The sequence below is a fragment of the Taeniopygia guttata genome, chromosome 3 (assembly GCF_048771995.1).
Source record: "Taeniopygia guttata chromosome 3, bTaeGut7.mat, whole genome shotgun sequence".
NCBI lineage: Eukaryota > Metazoa > Chordata > Aves > Passeriformes > Estrildidae > Taeniopygia > Taeniopygia guttata.
In genome coordinates, this window is record NC_133027.1 from 37,020,006 (window position 1) to 37,039,618 (window position 19,613).

The window sequence follows — 19,613 nt, forward strand, 5'->3', positions numbered from 1 at the left end:
TTTTTCAAGTTACACAAAAGGGACAAATCACTACAGCATTATTAAAAAAAACCCAAAGGAGCGTGAGGGGAGCACTAAGCAAGAACTTCGTTTTTGACTACGTGATTTCCTCTTTTGGGAAAATAAACTAATCAATAACAGCTAGATGTGCTGCTCCTCCATGTTTTTAAATTATGAGTGGGCACCAATTATTAGATTTATTAATTAAAGTATCAGTGTGATTACTAGCATAATCTCTTTTTTTTTTTTTTCCCAGAGAAAAATACCCTGTTGCTCCTTTATATTGCTGTGATCTCTCTATATTGTCATAATTTGCTTTTAGGCTTTTATGTTATTGTTCTTACCAACAAACTGGTATTTCAAGAATCCAGAAATACCTTTTATTTAAAAGTAAACCGATGATTGAAATTTCATTTTATCCTACTTTGATATTTTCCACTGGAGGAGGCTCTGCAGTGCTGTAAAATTCTGGGGAATACAATTGTAACCTCCATCTCGGTTTTTCTCGCGGCAGAAACGTGTCAGTGGCTACGAGCTTGCTCCTGGCAATGAGAAATACGTGTGTGAGATTCCTGGATGTTGGCTGCCAGCGAACCAGTTCCGAAATGCGGCGGGGTGGAGCCGGATGCTCTCCAGGATATCCAGGCGGGACGGAGCTCGACTCGATGGTTCGGCGCGGGCGGCGGGGCGCTCTGGGCGGCCGCGCCGCACTCTATGGTGCGATGGGAGGAGCGGCGGGGCACGGCGGGCGGCCCCGGCCCGGCGGTCCTGGAGCCTTCGGCGAGCACCATGACGCCTGCGAAAGGTAAGGGCGACGGCGTGGGGCGCCCGGCGGGTCCCGCGGCTCCCGGTGGGAGCACGGCCGGAGAACGAGGACAATTTCCACCCGTTTTCCCGAGAGGAAACGCGACCTGCGCGCAGACTCCCCCTGCCTCCCCCCTGCCAGAGGGAGTGGAACTGTCCTCCCCGCTGGGGCTGTGGCGCCGGACGCCACCACGGCGGGAGCGAAGGGGGGGAAGGGGCTACGCGGGTCGCGCTGGGGAGGGGCTCTCCCCGCCCGCTTTCCCGCCCTGCCGCTCTCCTCCGCCGCCCCGGAGCCTCTCCCCGCGCTGTGGCGCCGCTGCGCCCCCGGCGTGTGGGCGGCGGGTGCTCCCGGCACGGGGCTTGCCGGGGCCCCGGAACGCCTCCGCCTTTGGGATCCGCCACAGTCGCGTCTTCCCCGTCACCAGTTCCCCTCTGGGAGCGTCTGACCGTGGCTCAGCATCTCTGGGTCTTATCCCGGGGGCAGGCGGCCAGTGCACGGGGACATCCCCTGCACCCACCCTGGGGGAAACGCCGCCGCGCCCAGGTGCCTGCTGGAGTGTGTTTAGGTTGGACATCAGGAAGAATTTCTTCCCAGAAGGGATGATTAGTTGCTGGAATGGACTGCCCAGGAAGGTGGTGGAGTCACCATCCCTGGAGATGTTTAAGGAAAGACTGGATATAGCACTTAGGGGCACGGTGTAGTTCTCTTGGTGGCGTTCGGTCACAGGTCAGACTCGATGACACCAGAGTCTTTCCCAACCTGATTGATTGCCCAGTTCTCAGGGATTCTGTGTACAACGAGGCCAGAGCCCGCACGGGCCCGAAGGCAGAACCTGGGGCCAGCCGGGAGGGTGCCAGGACGGCATCGCCTGCGCCTCTCCAGCTCTCCCATGCCGTGCCCAGGACTCCCCAGCTCCGGCAGGGCCTGGCAGGTGAGGGGCAGAGGCTCCCGGCCGTGTGTGCCAGGTGCCTGCCACCCCACATAGCCTGGCAGGCAGCGGGCCGTGCTCCCCTGCCAGGCTTGGCCCGGGGCTGCCTTCCAGGAGCCCTGGAGGAGCCCTGAGATGAGCTGAGGAGATGTGTGGGAGGCCTGCACTTTTATCCTGAGGCTTTTGGCCTGTCTGGTTCCCTTTTTGCCAGAAATCATTTCAGCCAGGTGGGATTTACTGGGAAAAAAAACAAAAGCTTTTTCCAGCTCTTCTTTTCTTTAGGCAGGTGTAAGTTCAGATTTATCAGCAGAAGTTATGTGTGCCGCAGCTGTGCTTTCTTCTGCTCTCCTTGCTGCACTGGTACTGATGCAGACATGGGAGCCAGGCTGAAGAAAATCCAGGCTGAAAAGAATTACAAATACCTTTTTACATAATGCTGGAACTATCTAGTCTAGATACTAGATTTGTTACGTCTTGATGTCTTTGGTTTACCCAAGTTTCCAAAATATTGCCAAATTGGGGCTTTTTTTTTTTTTTAAAGAGTAGTTACTAGAGGCAAGCATTAAGTGTAGCTGTAGTTTGGTGGTACATAGACTTAAAATCTTTATGTGTCAAATCACAGCATTAATATGATTTCTGTCAGTACTGAAACATCATTTGAAGATAGTTTTTGTAAAACCAGATGGGGTTAGTTATATTTCCTGGTTGTTATGCCCTTGTATTTCCTCCCCGCAGTCCAAATTTAATTTAAAAATGGGTTACAGTTTGTAAGTCTCTTATAAGCATTGTTAGTCCAAAAACTAATTGGCTCTACCTTTTAAAAGTGGTTACTGACGTGGGTAAGATTTTTATCTATAAGGAAGTAGCTAATTTTAAATGATTGCAGTGGCAGGCGGTATTAACTGTACCTTGCGGAAATGTTATGCAATTGAAGACATCTCTAGCTTGAAAGAAACATGAACAAAACATTGGTCTCACTGGATTCAGCAACTCATTCCTTTATTAAATGATCAAAGTTATTATAAAACTGCTTATCCTGTATCTCGTTTCCTAATCAGCAGAGGAACGCAAACTTACACCAATTAAAACACATTTCTTTAGGATATTTAGAACATGACAGTGGCCCCAAAGTGCTGCTGAATGACCAATACCCACCAGAGAGATGCCAAACATAACAATCTACCAGTTTGAAAAAGGATTTTGTAGAAGCCACACATTTGCTGATGTCTCATGTTGGGTCTTACCTTTGGGCAGAGAAATCCCATTTGGAGTTGTGTGCTGTTTTCTTAGCTGGTTTAGATGCAGACTTAGCCATTCCCTGACCTGGGAATGCACTGGAGTGTGCATTGTCAGGCCTTAGAGGAGTGCAGATGGATGAAAAACTGCCTTGTTCCAGGGGACCTTGGACAGGCTAACTCCAAAATTTTGCAGGATAGTAGTTGGCCCAGATCCAAATTGTTACAAATATTGTTACTATTGTAAGAGTATATCAGTGGGGAAGACAGAGGGGATAACAAATGATACACCTTGTGTGGTTTAATTTACTGGAAGAGCTTAACCTTAGGCCTTTCTACAGGGAATTTTTCCAGAAAGCCCTTTGTGTAAAGTCCCATCACCATTCAGAGCAAAATCTTCTTCTTTTACTAACTTAGGTTGAAAATAGGGCTGATGGAAATGCTGCGTTTTTTATTAAGATTTGCTAGATTTCTTTGCTTATATTGAACTTCTCTCTTTTTGCTTTTGCTAGTCTGCCAACATTCTGTGTCAGAGTTCAGTATATTACATGAAGAAGATCAGCTGCCATCTCAGAGCGAGCACCTACTGTCAGCTAAAGAGCATGAAAATTCTTTTTGATTGTTATTAGATAAATATTAATACCTTTTTCTAGAATGAAGGATGATTACGGGGGCAAGAGAGCATCTCATTTTCAAACATTTGGAGTTTCTGTACAAGCTTCTTTGAGATGGCTGTAAAATTTAACCGAATTTTTTTTATGGAAAGTGTTTCCTAACATTGTAATTATTGTCTGCTGACACAGTAGTGTTTGATACATCCCTCCAGCTGGAGAACACACTGTGTGAGTTCTTAAATTAAAATGGGGGTCATGCTGAGTCCTCTCCTCTGTTTTGTTTCAGAAAATGTCAGCTTGCTGTTCAAGCTGTACTGCCTCACAGTGATGACCCTGGTTGCTGCCACGTACACAGTGGCACTGCGGTACACCAGGACAGTGGAGACAGAGCTCTACTTTTCCACAACGGCTGTGTGTGTCACTGAAGTTATCAAGTTGTTCCTGAGTGTGGGCATCCTGGCTAAGTAAGTGTGGGAGTGCTGATCATTGTTTTGAAAACCAGTCCTAACCTCAGATTCTCGGGCCCTGAAGTGCAGGTATGTTTGAGAATGTGGCTAGATAATGGTGCTGTGGAAGGGTAATTTTAGAGCAGGTTAGAACTTGTGATCCACATCAGCTGAAACTGCTTTGTATATAGCACAGTATTCAGGTGTATCCTTTCTACATATTTTCTATTTTTGTATGCTTTGGAATCAGTTCATAGTGTCAGCAAGGATTATCCATGATGTTTTAGTCTTTAAGATGTTGGTGTAGGTGAAAGTTGGACTTTCATCATCTGCTATGAGCCATCATCTGCTGAGTTACATAAAATTCTAATGTTCCTACGAATAAATTTTCCCAAACAATGTTACAGACAGACGTTTTGCTGTCTCTAATAATCTGCAAACCAATGCTGAAAGACTGATCAAAAAACATTAGCTTCTGTAATCCCAGATTGCTGCTAAGAACTAGAACTTTAGTGCATGCATGAGCATCTCAAGTAGGGAGGTTATCAGTCTGCTTCAGCTTCCCTGTGCTACATCCTTCCTAGGAAGAATCTTTACATTCTGAACTTTTCCAAAGCCCAGTTCTTGCTGCTGTGGTAGAATTTGTTCTTTTAAGGTCTCTGTCTCTCTTTGTGGCTTGTGGTACATCAGAAGGCTGGCTGTTAGAGGATCATGGAGTCACATGATATACTTCAGATTTTCACCAGCTCTTTTCCTCTTAACACACAAATGACATTTTACTTGCTTTAGAAGTGAAGCAATATTTGAATTTGGTAAGGCAACTGTGACAAACTGCCTTTTTTTTTTTTTTTTTTTTTTCTTTTAGCCATTCATTAAATGGAATGTGTTAGAGAAGGGAGATGAGACCAGTGGGGAAATCTGTTTTTCTTTACATGCACCCAGGACTTTTCCGTCAGCACAAAATGCTGGCAGAAATGACTCTGCTGACACATGGTTCTGCTGTGGTTCTCGCTGTTGTAACAAATGAGGATCCCACTGGCTCTCTGGAGGCTGTAGCAGCCCATGCTTCCCAATAGTGAGGGTAGAGGGCTGTCTCTGGATAGCCTCACCTGTGTGTAATTTGTCAAATCTTGTGCGCCTGAGACCCAGGCTGTTTATAGTACACCTAGTGCAGCAGGGTAAGCAATCCCTTTTGTTAAAGGTCTGTAATATTTTGTTCATTAAATGTATGAATGGTCTTTTTCACTTGAAATAATTAAAAAACTAAATTACTTTTAACTCAGAAAGAAGTCTTAGGATGTTGATGTTTTTAGAACAGCCCTGCACAGCAAAAAGTCTCTGTAGCCCATTATCTTCCCTTTGTCAGCAGAGGATGTGTAGAATGGAAGTGTAGCCAAGGGGGCAAGCGTGGGCTGAACTTTCCTTAGCTGTGGCAGAAACTTATGGATCCTATTGTCTTGTGTTGACAAATAGGACAAATAATCTTTCCTCGTCTATTTTGCTTTTTGTAACTCTACAGACCTGTGTTTTCATCACCAATTTATTTTCTAAGCCAGGAGCTCTAGTTTAATTTTTCTGGGATCATCATAGTACCCATCCTTCGAGCATTTCCAGTATTGATACATCCCTTTTGAAACAGGATCCAGAGCTGCATGCTGTATTCAGGATGTAAATGTGCTATGGCATTAGGCAGAGGGATGAAGGTGTTTTCTCTCTTGGCCTCAGTTCCTTTCCTAAGGATTTTGCTCATTTCTCTGAGGCTGCTCTGAGGCAGCTTTCTCATGAAGCTGACGCCATGCTTGAGCTCGTACCATCCAAGAACTACTTGCATCTTTTTGCCAGGTGCTCAAAACTAGATGAGAGAGGGTTGCTGTATATAGGGGTGGCCATTTCCTATGGTTCTTTCTCATTTATTGACACCTGCACCTTATTTACCAGTTAAAATGGGAAGAATCAGATTCACTGAGCTGTTTGGATGTTGTTATGTCTATTCTGATCTGGTCAGCTGGTGGGGTTTTTCTCTTCATAGCTGAGGGAGAGATGGGCTCCAGCAGACACCATTCATCAGGCCATGCTCACATGTCCTTGGTACCGTGTCTGGCATGCAGGCGGGTCCAAAAGTTGTCAACTTTCTAGTAACCTCCCCTTTCTGATCACTTATGAATATGCTGAACAGCATAAATTCCAGCACAGCTTCTTTCTGTGTCTCCTTTACAGCTTCCTTCAGTTTTAAATCCTAACCAATTTGTCTCACCCAAGGTAGGGTGCCTTTGTAGTTCAGTAAGCAGTCCTGTTTTTTTACTGTATAGCACTATACATTTGTGTGGGTACTTTTTCTTTTTGAAAGAGATAGTGTTGGTAACTGCAGTATACAGGATACTAGAGTATAACTCTTCCACTGTTCCAGCTGCCAAATTTGTTTTCTTACACATTATTACATGATGCCTTCATTGTTTACTCTTAAGGCATCTCCTGGAGGGCATATTGAATGGATGAATGCCAAAGAATTGTCTTTCGAAAGAGAAGCTTATGATAGTTTAAGCTGTGCTAATTGTTAACTGAAATATTCCATTTCTAATGCTTATTTAAAGTCCTGTTCACCATCTGGTATTAGCATTTGCTACATTCTTAGCTGGCACATAACTACTTACTAATGGATGAAGGAAAGCAGAGCTGTTTTGCAAACTTTAGTTTTAACTTCAGCTTTTCTAACAAATGTGTTTTTCTGTTGCATAACTGATAGCTATTAGTATCTCTCACCTCTTCATACCTGGAAATTGGCTTTGTCAGTGGGGTAATGAATTTATGAAAGGGGAAATGGCTTTAAAGTGAAAAAAAAATAGGGTTAGGTTAGATATTGGGAATAAATTCGTCAGTGTGAGGGTGGTGAATCTCTGGAACAGGCTGCTCTGAGATGTGGTGGATGCCCCATCCCTGGAAGTGTTCAAGACCAGGCTGGATGGGGCTTGGAGCAAACTGGTCTTGTGGAAGTTGTCCCTGCCCATGGCGGGGAGGTTGAAACAATATGGTCTTGGGGTCTCTTCCAACCTAAACCATTCTACAAAGAAAATTGATTATGTTTTAAAATTCAAACCTATATCAGCATCAAGAAAGCTGAACTCAAGCTAGATAATTTTTTATTTTCTAATTTGATCTTGTAGTGTACAAGATCATTTTTTATTTTTTAATTTGATCTTGCAGATTCTTTGGGCACCTAGTTTTGCATTATCAGCTGTATATGGAGGCTTTAAGTTATTTTTTGGCCATGTACTGAATTCAACTTACAGTTAGAGATTCTTGGTATGTGCATGCTTCAGAAAGCACATCCACTGCACAGATGAACTATTAGATAGTTTATCTTCTCGTTCTCAAAATCTAAAGGGAAGATGGTGATTATTAGACACGTTATTCTTTGCTGAAATTTTGTTCTTGAAGTGAAAGTAGACAGAAGTTACTATTGCTGCTGTGACTTTAAAAATGTGATCAGCAAATTCACTGAGCGTGGTCTGGAAGAGAAGCAGTTTAAATATTATTTTAAATATTATTTTAAAATTATTTTAAATATCGTTGACAGCTCACCTTAGTATCAATGAATAGAAGAAGTTATTACTGCGTGGTATTTTTTTTACTTCTTATTTTCATAGAGTAGAACTGTGTCTATGCTAAATACATTTTATTTTCAGTTAGACATTTGAGATAGAAGCACTTTAGTCCGGCTGTACTTGAGTGTTACCCAATTTTCTTGTACATCTTATCTCCCAATCCTAGAAGTGTTATTACTTTCAGAATTGGAACAAACCAAAAATTTGCCTGTAATATCAATGACTCCTAACATTTTATACATTTCTGTATCTAGTGCAGTTAACCATGGTGAGCTGTAGCATGAAATCTTCCCCTTTCTTGTATTGCAGACTTCACTTTAAGTGCTATCTGTCCGTGGATTTTCTTGTCATGGTTATTCACTGTGGCCAGACATGTCTGGTTTTTTGTGTGTTCTTTCTGTTATGGAAAAATACAAAAAGAATCCCTTGCAACTGCCTATATAATGACTTCTCTCCCTACAGGGGAAAATAAAAGAGGAAAAGAAAGTATATGCTAGGTTCAAGTAGGGAGGAAGGCAAGGAAGGAGAGAAATTTAGGTGGAAGGATCATGACAGGGTAAAGTCTATAATCTTCAGAGAGGAAAAGCTGAACAACTGGAGTACGGAGTCAGTGGCTTATCAGGAAAGGAAAATATGCTGAAACAAGGTAGTTAAAGCTATTTATTCATACAAATGTGTAATAAAACCACAAGGACAGTTAAATTTAAAAGCAGTACAGTTTACAAGTTGAAAGGTCTGTGGGAGGTGGCAGGAATGATTTTGGATGTTGGTATTTGTCAGTGCTAAGCAAGAGAGGATTGGAAAGGGGGGCCGTGGGAGAACTGGGAACAGGACTGGAGCAGCAGCAACAAGTAAGCAGCAAATGTCATATTGATGTACAAGTGATAAGGGAGAGCCAGTAATGCCCAGGGCAGCTGTGAAAAGCTGAGTAGCAAATTGCAAAAGCAGCCAGTAGCAACACGTTCTTCCCCATTGCCTGCTCTGTCAAACACTGTAATTACTTGAAGGAGAGGTGTGAAATGCAAAGACAGGGACAGGAGACAGGGAGCCCCCACACATCCGTCAGACCTTTTCATGTGTGTGCTGGTGCTGGTCCAGTATCTCCCACAGCACAAGTGAGAATGAGAACCCATGGCTGACTGAGGAGTGAGAGGTTTTTCTAGGTAAGTAGCGTGCAAGGGTACAATCCTTTTTTGACTGTACTGTGAGGCCTAGTTTAAATGTTCCCATGGACAATCATGGGCATTTGACATCAAACACAAACATTAATACCCAGTAAAAAAGGGGAGATGTGAGTAACAGCCTTCTGTTCCACTGCCTATATTGATACACTGCTGCACATTAATGCATCTAACTTCCTGATTCCAGAATGTCTCTCTCATCTTGTTGAAAACCTCACTTGTTTTTTTCTTTTATGAGCAGAAAGTACAACTGATCGTGGAAGACAAATTTCAGCTCTCCCAAGGGATTAATTGATTTGATTTCTGTTTTAAAATACCAGTTTAGGAATGCCCTGCATTATGTTAATATTTTATTTTGCAGAGAAACTGGAAGTCTGACAAAGTTAATAACATCTTTGAAAGAAAATGTATTCGGAAGTGCTAAAGAATTGCTAAAATTAAGTGTTCCATCTGTGGTGTACGCTGTCCAAAACAATATGGCATTCATGGCTCTTAGCAACTTGGATGCTGCAGTCTATCAGGTAATACAGGTTTCTGTGAGTAACAGACCTGGAAATATATTTCTCTTTCCTGGTTCATTAGGCACGTGTTTCAGGCACACAGCGCTCTCTTCAGCCTCAATGTTAAAAGGGGAACTGTGCTTTGTTCTATTCAGAGCATACACTCTGCTGCAGAGCTCTGGCTTTCTGAGCCAAGCCACTCACTGCTACAGTCCCTTCAAATTCACGTTGTTGTAATTGGAGATGGAAATGTAGGAAATCAATTAATATAAAAACCTGTCATTCTGTAGTTGAATTTTCTATTTTATTTTCTTCTTTTGGAGGAGTTTATGAAACCATGTCCTCTGCACTACATTCCCATCTTTTTTAGGTGACGTACCAGTTGAAGATCCCTTGTACAGCTTTATGTACAGTCCTGATGCTGAACCGTACCCTTAGTAAGTTGCAGTGGTTCTCTGTCTTCATGCTGTGTGGTGGCGTTATCCTTGTTCAGTGGGAGCCTGCTCAGGCTACAAAAGTACAGGTAAGAGCTAAAATTTTCCCTCTGCAGATAAAGATTAAATGATCCTTGATCCTTGGCTTTCGCTTTTGTTGTGTACCAGTTCAGGCAGGCTTGTGCTATGGCTCTGGTCTCACTTGTTGGAAATGCAACAGGTTGCTACAATTAGTATAAATTACCACAGCCATCATAATCTAATGCACCATCCTAGGAGTGTCTGAGTAGATTGTTTCCAGCAGTAGGCCTTGGTAACATTGTAATTGTTGGAACAGAGAACTTGGAATCAAAGCACTGCAAAGAATTAGGAGCAAAACTCCAGCGTACTGTGGGTATGTCATTTAAACACACCCTTCAGATGCACTGACCTAATACTGTTGTAGGAGAAACAAGTGTCCTCTGTTCCTTAGGTCATAGCTGCTGCTCAGCTGCATTAGTGGGAAAGATAGGTCATGCCTCTGGGAGCACTGGCCACAGCCAAGTAGACAGTACCTCTGAGCACTGTGGGAGCACCCACAGAAAGTGGAACACCACACAGCTGCACTGGGCTGATCTGAGTGAGGGACAGCCCTACATCAGCAAGGGCACGTGGTACTGCACTGAAATGCTAATAATTTTGCTCTGCTTAATGAAGTAGCTCTGTGCTCTGGTTTTGTCTGAATAGAATTTAAATTTCTTCCTAGTAGCTGGTTCAGTGCTGTGTTTTGGATTTAGTATGAGAACAGTGTTAGACTGGTGTTTTAGTTGTGGCTCAGTAGTGCTTAACCATGAGTCTAGGGCTTTTCAGTGCTCCCTGGTGTGCCAGTGAGGAGGAGCACAAGAATCCAGGAGGGAATATGGGCAGGACAGCTGACCTGAACTGGCCAAAGGGATATGCTGTACCATAGAATGTATGTACCATAGAATGTACCATCTTCACTATGGAAAATCAGGGAATTTGGTCAGGTGGGGCTGATTATTGCTGCAGGATGGACTGGGCATCTGTCAGCAGGTGGTGATCAGTTACTTTGTGCCTCACTTAGTTTTCTTGGGTTTTATACCTCTCTCTCCTTTTGTTAATACTAGAATTATTAGTAATTTTTATTTTGATTTAGTTATTAAACTGTGCTTATATCAACCCATGAAGTTTACCTTTTGTTTTCAATTCTTCTCCCCACTGTGGGGCTTGCGGGGAATGGGTGAGGAGCTGGGAGGTGCTTAGTTGCTGGCTGAATTTAAATCATAGCACTCTGGAATTGATTATTGTGAATGACTAAATTTTTGTATCCTTTTTAAAATAATGGTTGATGTTGCAGGTGGAGCAGAACCCATGGCTAGGGTTTGGAGCGATTGCTGTGGCAGTGTTTTGTTCAGGATTTGCAGGTACAGTATTATTTCTGTATGTGGGCAGTATCTAAAGGACTGGAGAACTCACAGTGCTTAAAACTGAACATTCTACATTTGTTAACTGTCTTCCTCTAATAGTTCATTCCCTCTGCCCATAATTGTCTTCTACTTTTGGTAATTATGGCAGATTCATAACATGATTACTCCCATTGTCAAGCAAATGATAGGAGCATGTACCATTGGTTTTACACTATGCAACATAGAGGGCTAGTTTGCAATTGGAAGTGTCTTTCAAATGCTGTGAATAACACTGTAGGGAGCAGCATAATGACTCACTTCATACATTTAATTAATGTACATCAATTTTATAAAGTTTACTTTGCAGTGAATAGCTCCCCTTTGGTGATCACATGAAATACTTGCATTTTTTTACAAGGGGAACTGAGCTCCTTGCTCAGTTCTTGTACCAGCTCAGCCTTGAAATACACATTGCCACACTTCTGTAGGTGGAAAATCTAACTGGGATGTAGAGGGAGCATGAGGAAGGCAGAGGGTTAGAGTAGTATCAGGAAGCCTGGATAAACTCAATGAAGGATTTTTGGTTTTGTTTATTTTTGCTTTGTTCTAAAACCAGTGTCTCCCCTCAGTGTAGTTTTTTTCTCTGGCTTCTGCAGGACACCAAAACTTTGGGACAAGTGAACTGGTTTTCAGAAATAAAGAAATGCAAATTACTTGTTAATTTGAAATTTGGCTCACAGGGGCATATTCCCTTGACTGTAAACTGGATTCTTCTTCCCTCCTCTGTAAAAAAAAGGGTACTATCACCCACCTCTAGTACTGGAAAATCTTGCAAGAATGATCTTGTGCTGTGTGTAGATGCTCATTACTCATGGAAAAACATGGTGGGTAGAGGAAGAGTGTGTCATTCTTATTTGGTGTTGTTTCAGTAAAATAGGCACTTTGAAGCAGAAATACTAAATAAAACTGTGCAGAGCTCAGTCAGCTTTTCCTGCAAAGTTATGAATTTCCTCATTTAAATAGATGCTCCAAAGCTGCAAGACAAAATGCAGCCTTCAGAGTCTCCTAAAACTCCTGCTTTCCCCAATAATGTGAGTCAACAGCTGTGCTTCCAAAGGTTTGCAAATTCAGAGAGCATGAGACACTTAGGGCTTTCTTCTCCTGCAAAAGGATTGCAGCTTGGGTTTCCTTGCTGACAGCTGAAGCTCTGGGGCAGCTGGGAGGGACTGTGTGTTTTATCCACAGAGCTCCTTGTGTCCTTGGGGCTTTACATGTTGAAAACATAAATTCTATTCAAATTCTCTTCCTGTTCTTCCTTCCCACGCTCACATGAAGCAGGTACTTTGCCGTTAGATGTCCATTTTCTGAATTGACCATGTTTTACGGAGTGTTTTGTTAGTCCAGCAAAATGAAAAAAAGGTTGTGTGTGTTTGTTACTTAGAGAAGGAAAATAAGATTTTTCTTCAAATTGCTGATCCTGTGATAATTTCCAAGTACTGGGGCCCCAAAAATGCTTTTAAAAGCATTGGAGGGATAATTTAGTGGCAGATTCTTTGTGACTTAAAACAGTTCTGAGGAGTAGATTCTCCTAATCAGCCCCCATTCTTCCCTTCTTCTTGCCTAGTGGATTTGTGAATTGTATATTCGCAAATCTAGAAGCATAATTCTATTGATTTGCCTACTGTTTTCTCAGTTTGTAACATTTACAAGTATGGTTCATACTCAAGCCAAATTTCTGTTATATTGACTACACCTCGTACTCTGTGGGTCTTCTCAGGGGCAGAAATCTCAAGGCAATTATTCTGGGTTATTTTAAAGGTTGCAGTCATTAACAATACTAGTTTGTTGTTGTTTACACTTCAAAAATTTATATTCTTATGAGATAATACAATATTTCCTTGGTTTTACAATTATTTGAACCCCTGAAATATAAATCTGCCTCCTCATTTATTCACCGTAAGTACTCACTGTATTCTATTAAATTATAAACTGCATTTTTCATTAATAAAAGCGTAGGAAGACCTTCCTTGAAGCTAGCTTGGGGAATTTTTTGTGGGGGAGGGGTGCGTGCCTAGGGCTTCTAACACATGGGTCTTTGTGCCACCTTTGTTGGTTCCATATATTTTCTCATATTGTATGAAGGATGGTGTGTGATATTAATCACCAATAAACTTGTAGTCAATAGGGCTCACACCAGAAGGCCATGGAAGTCACTGGTAAGAGTCCTGGAAACTGAGACAAATCCCTCCCAAGTAGAATAATGAAGTATTTGGGGAATTTCAGTAATGCAAAGCATAAAAATAATGCTCTTCCATGTGGTATCGAGAGCTAGTGCTTTAGATTAAAATGAATTCCACTTCCTCAAAAGCAAGCTGTATTTTCAATTATCAGAAGGCCTCAGTTTTCTTTGCTCTTGAAATCCCCTGAAGCTGTGGTTTCAGAAGGAGCTGCTCTGCCAAGTGCTCTGCCAGCACAAAGCTCCTGAGGAGTTTTCAGTTTCAGTACTGAGGTAATATAGATCCTCCCTTCCTCCCTTACCCTCTGAGAAAAATTGGACTAAAATAAATCTAAAACTAAAATCAACATAAAATTATTTTCATGGAGGCTGTGAATTGAAAAATGGTGGAGATAAGAAAGGGTCAGGATAAACAGATTGAGGGAAACCTTCCCGTTAAATCAAAGCAGATGCCCTTGCTAAATTTAGGCCTGGACTTGACCAATGATTTAGGCCTGAAGGTTTTAACTGCACTTAAATGTAACAGCCTCATTGAAACAATTTAATAAAAGATTATATGCAACAACAATAACTCCTTAAAGGGGCAAGTCAGTTACAAATCTAAAGTACTTGAGAATGTAAGAGAGGAACATTCATAGTCCCTTTGCTGTAGCATACTCAGACTCACAGAGATGTAAAGGAGTTTGTACAGGGTGGAAAATGCCCCTGAGTTCAGTGAAGTACTCCCATGGGATGCCTTTTTATCTTCTCAGTGGGCCAAGGGTTGAGCCTTGAGGAGTGAGGCACCAACCCTCGATCCATCATTGGTGTTCAGCAGTGGTCTTCCACAGACAGTGAACTTGAGAGTTTGCTGGTTCTAAAGAGGTTGTCTGGTTTTAAAATGCAAAAAAAACATGAATCATTCTTCTCACTGAAATAGTTTTGGGTTTTTGTTTTTCTTGTTTTTTTCAGGTGTTTATTTTGAAAAGGTGTTAAAGAGTTCAGATACTTCCTTGTGGGTGAGGAACATTCAGCTGTACTTATCTGGGATTGTGGTGAATTTATTTGTTGTGTATATGTCAGATGGAGCCAAAATTCTTGAGAAAGGGTTTTTCTATGGCTACACATACTACGTCTGGTTTGTTGTCCGTAAGTATCTTGTGGCTTTTATCTTTTGACATTGTTTTTCTTCTTTAACAATGATACAACTGATTGTAGGAAGCTACAAATTCAGTCTGACACACTCTGAACTGTGTTTTGAGGGATTTTATTTAAAAGTATCATTTTCTTGGAAGTTATTCACTTATTCAGTTTAAAATTGTGCTGAAACAGCAGCCTAAATAATTGACTAGCAAGTAGATCATCTTTAAATGAGTTATATCTTATTTACTGGATGCCACACAGACATCCCATTCTACTGAATGATCTGTTAAATCATAAATTAGGACAATGTAGCGCAAAGTAGGAGCACACTCCACACAGTGGAGTAAAATGCATAATTTCAAGAGTAACGCACTGCACCTTAATTTTCTTCCCAGTTCTGGCCAGCGTGGGTGGCCTCTACACCTCGGTGGTTGTTAAGTACACAGATAACATCATGAAAGGCTTTTCTGCAGCAGCAGCCATTGTTCTCTCTACTGTGGCATCAGTCATCCTCTTTGGCCTCCAGATAAGTAAGTGCCTTTTTACCTTTGATTTGATGGCTGTGCTTGTTTCCTACCTGCCCAGCCTGCTGCACACAGCTCATACCAAGGCCATCGTTTATGCCCCCCCTCAAGTTTTTCTGGTTTTAACTTCAGTTCTTCTCCAGGACTCCTGTTCACTAATGCATCATCGGTCCCTGTTGTGGTACACAAAGGTGCCCGATGACTGTGCTTTCAAAGGCATCGGTGCTTTGTTCTTTCAGAGGTATCTACAACTTCAAACAGAAAGAACCTTTCTGGTTTAAACAGCTTTATGTTTATGCATCACTTTCTGATGCAGTTAGTGTGTGATACGGAAATTAACCTGAGACTGCTATTGATGGGTTATTATTTCTCGTTGGGTTTAGTAAAGCCAGTGCCAAATTAATTCCTCAGCTATCTCTTCAAGGGCTTTACACAGCCCTGATGAGTTACACCCACTACTGCATTACCTTTTACCTTCCCCATCTGCTGTGGAGACCCGCATGCAAGAAAGTCAAAGAGCAGCTGGGGCTGTGACTGACTGATGTGGTGAATGTCTTTGAGAGGAAACAGCAGATGGCTCTGGGCTGTTCTGCAGCTACACAAAGGATTTTCTCCCCAATCAAGTCTGTGTCTGATACTGTGCCCAGCACTCCTGCTCACTCCTTCACTGTTTAATCCAAAGATGGTGTGGGAAAATGGGGGGAAAATTAACTTTCTGATGTAGTATTAGTGAGATAGAAATTAAGGAATGTTTGCCTAAGGAGAAAACAATCAGTGTTTTGCTGCAAAAGAGCACCATAAAGCAAGGGACAAAAAAAAAATTTAAAAACTTACTTGGGCAGTGTTTTCTTGACAGCTGACACAAATTAAACCTGAACTAATGAGCTTTCTGTGAAAGCTTTATTAATAGAGTTTCTAAACAACCCTGTCTAGACATGGGAAGGCAAAATGGTGTTATCACAGGCTACTTCATATCGACTGGCTTTTTGTGATTAAGTTTATTGTAATGTAAGCCTGTACAAATAGCACCTGGGGCTGCAGGAGATACTTCACTTTCTTTTACAACGGCCACCACTACTTTCTTGCTGAGAAAGAGACCAATTGGAACCCTGTAGGGATTGTAAACACTCAAGAGATCCTAGTGACAGAGGATGAAGCTAAATGCTGTGACTTATCAATAGTTTGCTGTCTTTTTTAGTTTTGGGTAACTTCAATACTATCATTCAGATATCATAATTTACATGGTTTGCTGAAGGTTTCTTACATGAATGTATTTATTTAAACTATTTTGTCTTCTTTCAGCTGTTACCTTCTCCCTGGGTGCTCTCCTGGTGTGTATTTCTATTTACCTTTATGGATTACCTTGACAAGACACCACAAAACTCCAGCCCTCAGAGACTAAGAGCTCAAAAGAGAGACTTGCTACTGTGTGATGTCCATAAAAATGGACAGATGGACAAGAAAAAAAAGACTTCTAAAAAAACTGCCTTTTTTTTTCTTTTTCAAAATTAGCCTTAAGCTAGTCATGAAATGGTTTAAGTGGGATAGACTAAAAGCAGAAGTTAGTTCTGTTTTTCATGTGGCGTTTCCAGTGGCTGACACTGAGGCTACACAGCAGCTGAGGAGCTGGCTGGGTATTTTATGGAAGGTATTCTTCATTCACATCAACAATGAAGAGCCTCATTTACAAGGAAAACCCAATGAAGGAACTGATCACTCAATTGTATATAATGTATATAACGGAGGGAAATCGGTTCTTTGTGTATTTGATAAACTGTCTTGCTCTTTGAGGGCAGAAATGCCTGAAAAGTTTCATTAAAAAAAATTATTAAAAAAAGCAACTACTGTCACCATTTTCTATTAAAATACTTGGCAATTGCAGTTTGATCATGACAAGTTTCTCTTCTAGGCAATAAGTACAAGATGACACAACTCTACAGGGACCCCTGCTTTGAGCATCACCAACCTCAGAGTGCTTAGAGGTAGCCCTTGTTGTTTGGTTTAAAAAGTCAAATGAAAGGCTCTGAAGCTGTGGCTTTCCTTTCACTCTTTAGGTGTTTTTTTTTTTTTAATTGGCTATATGTGGTAAAGGGATCTTCTATGCATAGTACAGGGAAAGGTTTGTATTTATTCCTGTACCTCTGGCTTAAGTGTGAATGAGTCACAAAGTTTCTACGTAGAAGATCTTTTCTCTTTCAACCTCTCTGTGCATGCAGATGCTTGAAAAGGGCTCCTGTAATGCACCTTTAATTTTTCAGTGCCAACTGTGCAATTTCAAGCTCCCTCCTCATCTTCTGAGACCTTCCAGATGTTTCAAGTCTACATTGTGGGAAAACTGACCCTGGTGCATTTGGGCAAGTTGTTGGTTGACATTCACAGTGAAACTGAAATGTGACCAAGTTCATACTCTTGGCTACATTTCTTTTGCCATAAATTAAGGAGCTGGTTTTTACTTGAAAGTGGGGCACGTTAAACACAGCAGTAACATGCCTAAATTCTCTACAGTGGGAGAGGTTGGTCCCCCCTGCCTTTCACCAGCTGTTCCACCACAGTGCTGCTCTTGGGAGTTGAGGCTTCCATGGTGGAAGGTATTGCCAGGCACTTGCAGGACCTCACAGGTGCTGCTCCACCTCTCTACAGCAATGTGAGGCTCAGGGGTGCCAAGCAGCAGCTGCCACGTTTGCCTGTGTGCTCAGTGCTGAGGGAACACTGCGCCTCCTGTTCCACCAGCTGGGCAGCAGTCTCTTCTTGCCAGCCATCACCTCAGTGGGACCGAGGAAGGGCTGAGGAGCAGGGTGTGACAGCTGGCAGCTGGGCTTGGCTGAGCTTTCTGAAGGAGGAATGCAGCACAACACCCAGGAAAAGGTCTCTGCAGGGTCTGAGTAATTTGTTTTGTAACAACAGACAGAGAAGCTGAAGCCATTGTGCCATCACGCCTTGGTACACAGTGGCAACCGCAGGAATGGAGAACTTTGCCTAAGGCTGGACAATGAACACCACTTCCTCTACTGAAAGGATGTGATATTTATAGGGCAAATACACAGCAGTTCTCTTTTATGGGAAATTCCAGGTAGAGTAGTGTCTTAGGTACACTGCTGCAACCGAATGGCTGAAGAAAATGATGACAACAGCCTTGCCCCTGCAAATGGCTATGCCACACTTGGTGGCAGGATGGAGAACACAAACCTGCCACAGCAGATGGAGTTTCCAGCCTGCAGTAGCAGGACACAGACAGGAGAGGACTCATATTATTGTTGAAAAAAATAATTTTAGTAAGAGACATGACACTGGATATGGCCTCGTTACATTTGAGTTACAGGTGTAATGCCAAGAAGTTTCATTCCATTGGCTAGAACTGAGCGTGCTGCATGGAAGAGACAGAGCCGTGCCTGGAAAACAAGGAAAAAAGTAATTTTAGGGTAGTGCTACAGAATAGGGTGTGGTTCCTGGGACAGCAGTTAGATGCCGAGGAGAGAACACTGTGTGCAGCCTGTCCCTGTGCAGTGTCCCCCACTGGGACTCAGATCTACACAAAACCTGAGTATTAAGGAACATGCCAATGCTGCTGGAATTCACACCAGCTGTGGCAGCCCACTGCACTGGGGACAGAGGGACACTTTGTCAAAGGAAGGTGGAAAGGAATGCCCAGCCCAGCCTTCGGGGCAGAGCAAGCAGAGGTGCATGAACGAGAATGCAATGACTAAAAGCTGAAAGTCTTTCACGCACCAGGGGCTAGTAGAGCCTGAGGATACCGCTGGAATCCCTCCCCTCACTGTGTCTGGGTGACAGGCTGCCAAGCAACTATGGGCTGCTTTGAAAATTTCCCTCTCCTTCGTCAATGTCTGGCTGTTACACAGCTGGCTGTTTGGGAAGGGCTCTATCAAGCTTGCTCCAAAAATCATAGCTCTTGAAAGCTGTCACAGTGCAAGATGCTTAAAAATATTTTTATTTACAGTATAAGGAATGGAAGTTTTCCTTGAAGTTTGATGTAGTCAAAGGAATGAATGCCTACAGTATCTAAGCTCAAACACAGACTGCAGCTTCACCAACTCCACTGAATGTTTTCCCCCACAGCACAGATCAACACTTAAATGTTATTTCCTACCAAAATCAAATAGGTAGTTCCTTTTGAAATACATGAAAGAAAATAAGAGAGGCAATGTAATTAGTATATAATTTACCAAGTCCTTAGGGGGTCAAACATTGCCTGGGAGATCAGGAAAAAGAATTTGCATTTATTTGGAATGTCACATTAACAGTTGTCAGCCTCTGGACAACTTGGGATATGTAGGTGGCAAGAGGGAGGAGACAGATTCAGTTCTCTCCTAATTCTTTATCTTCCCACATAACCACTAAAGGAAACCATCAAAAGTCAATGAGCAAGCTAAATGCTCAAATGTTTACTCTTAAAACATTTAGAAGGAAAGGTGATGAGAAGGTGTTTGACTGGGTCTGGAACAGTTGTCCTTAGAGAATGTTGTATTTTTGGCTGATCAAGCGGAGCAGCCCTTTCCGGCAGGCACAGCTGTGAACAGCAATCCCTGCTTTCCCAAAGCGGTTCTGCCCTGGGAGAGCCTGGC

At 42.5% G+C, this 19,613-nt stretch overlaps 2 protein-coding genes across 7 annotated transcripts in view; one reads left to right on the forward strand and one right to left on the reverse strand.

Moving 5' to 3' along the window:
* The first annotated feature begins 445 nt into the window (after positions 1-445).
* On the forward strand, positions 446-16,874 carry SLC35A1 (solute carrier family 35 member A1). Its single transcript, XM_012572692.5, has 8 exons — positions 446-805; positions 3,869-4,046; positions 9,173-9,332; positions 9,682-9,834; positions 11,103-11,169; positions 14,339-14,515; positions 14,905-15,039; positions 16,336-16,874. Exons 1-8 carry the CDS (start codon positions 577-579, stop codon positions 16,398-16,400), a joined length of 1,164 nt encoding a protein of 387 aa, XP_012428146.5. The 5' UTR covers positions 446-576; the 3' UTR covers positions 16,401-16,874.
* A 1,407-nt stretch (positions 16,875-18,281) lies between these two features.
* RARS2 (arginyl-tRNA synthetase 2, mitochondrial) overlaps positions 18,282-19,613 on the reverse strand; it is a 30,187-nt gene continuing 28,855 nt past the window's right edge. For all 6 annotated transcript variants that reach the window (XM_072926629.1, XM_002198189.7, XM_072926628.1 and 3 more), the window contains one exon: positions 18,282-18,422. In XM_072926629.1, the coding sequence (XP_072782730.1) occupies positions 18,336-18,422 (87 nt within the window). In that variant the 3' untranslated portion in view covers positions 18,282-18,335. The remainder of the gene's footprint in view (positions 18,423-19,613) is intronic.

Bases quoted from the DNA above. Each gene is read 5' to 3' on its own strand.
- SLC35A1 (XM_012572692.5), top strand. From the start codon at position 577: ATGTTGGCTGCCAGCGAACCAGTTCCGAAATGCGGCGGGGTGGAGCCG. The intron at 806-3,868 runs GTAAGGGCGACG...GTTTTGTTTCAG, and splicing joins CACCATGACGCCTGCGAAAG to AAAATGTCAGCTTGCTGTTC. The intron at 9,333-9,681 runs GTAATACAGGTT...CATCTTTTTTAG, and splicing joins TGGATGCTGCAGTCTATCAG to GTGACGTACCAGTTGAAGAT.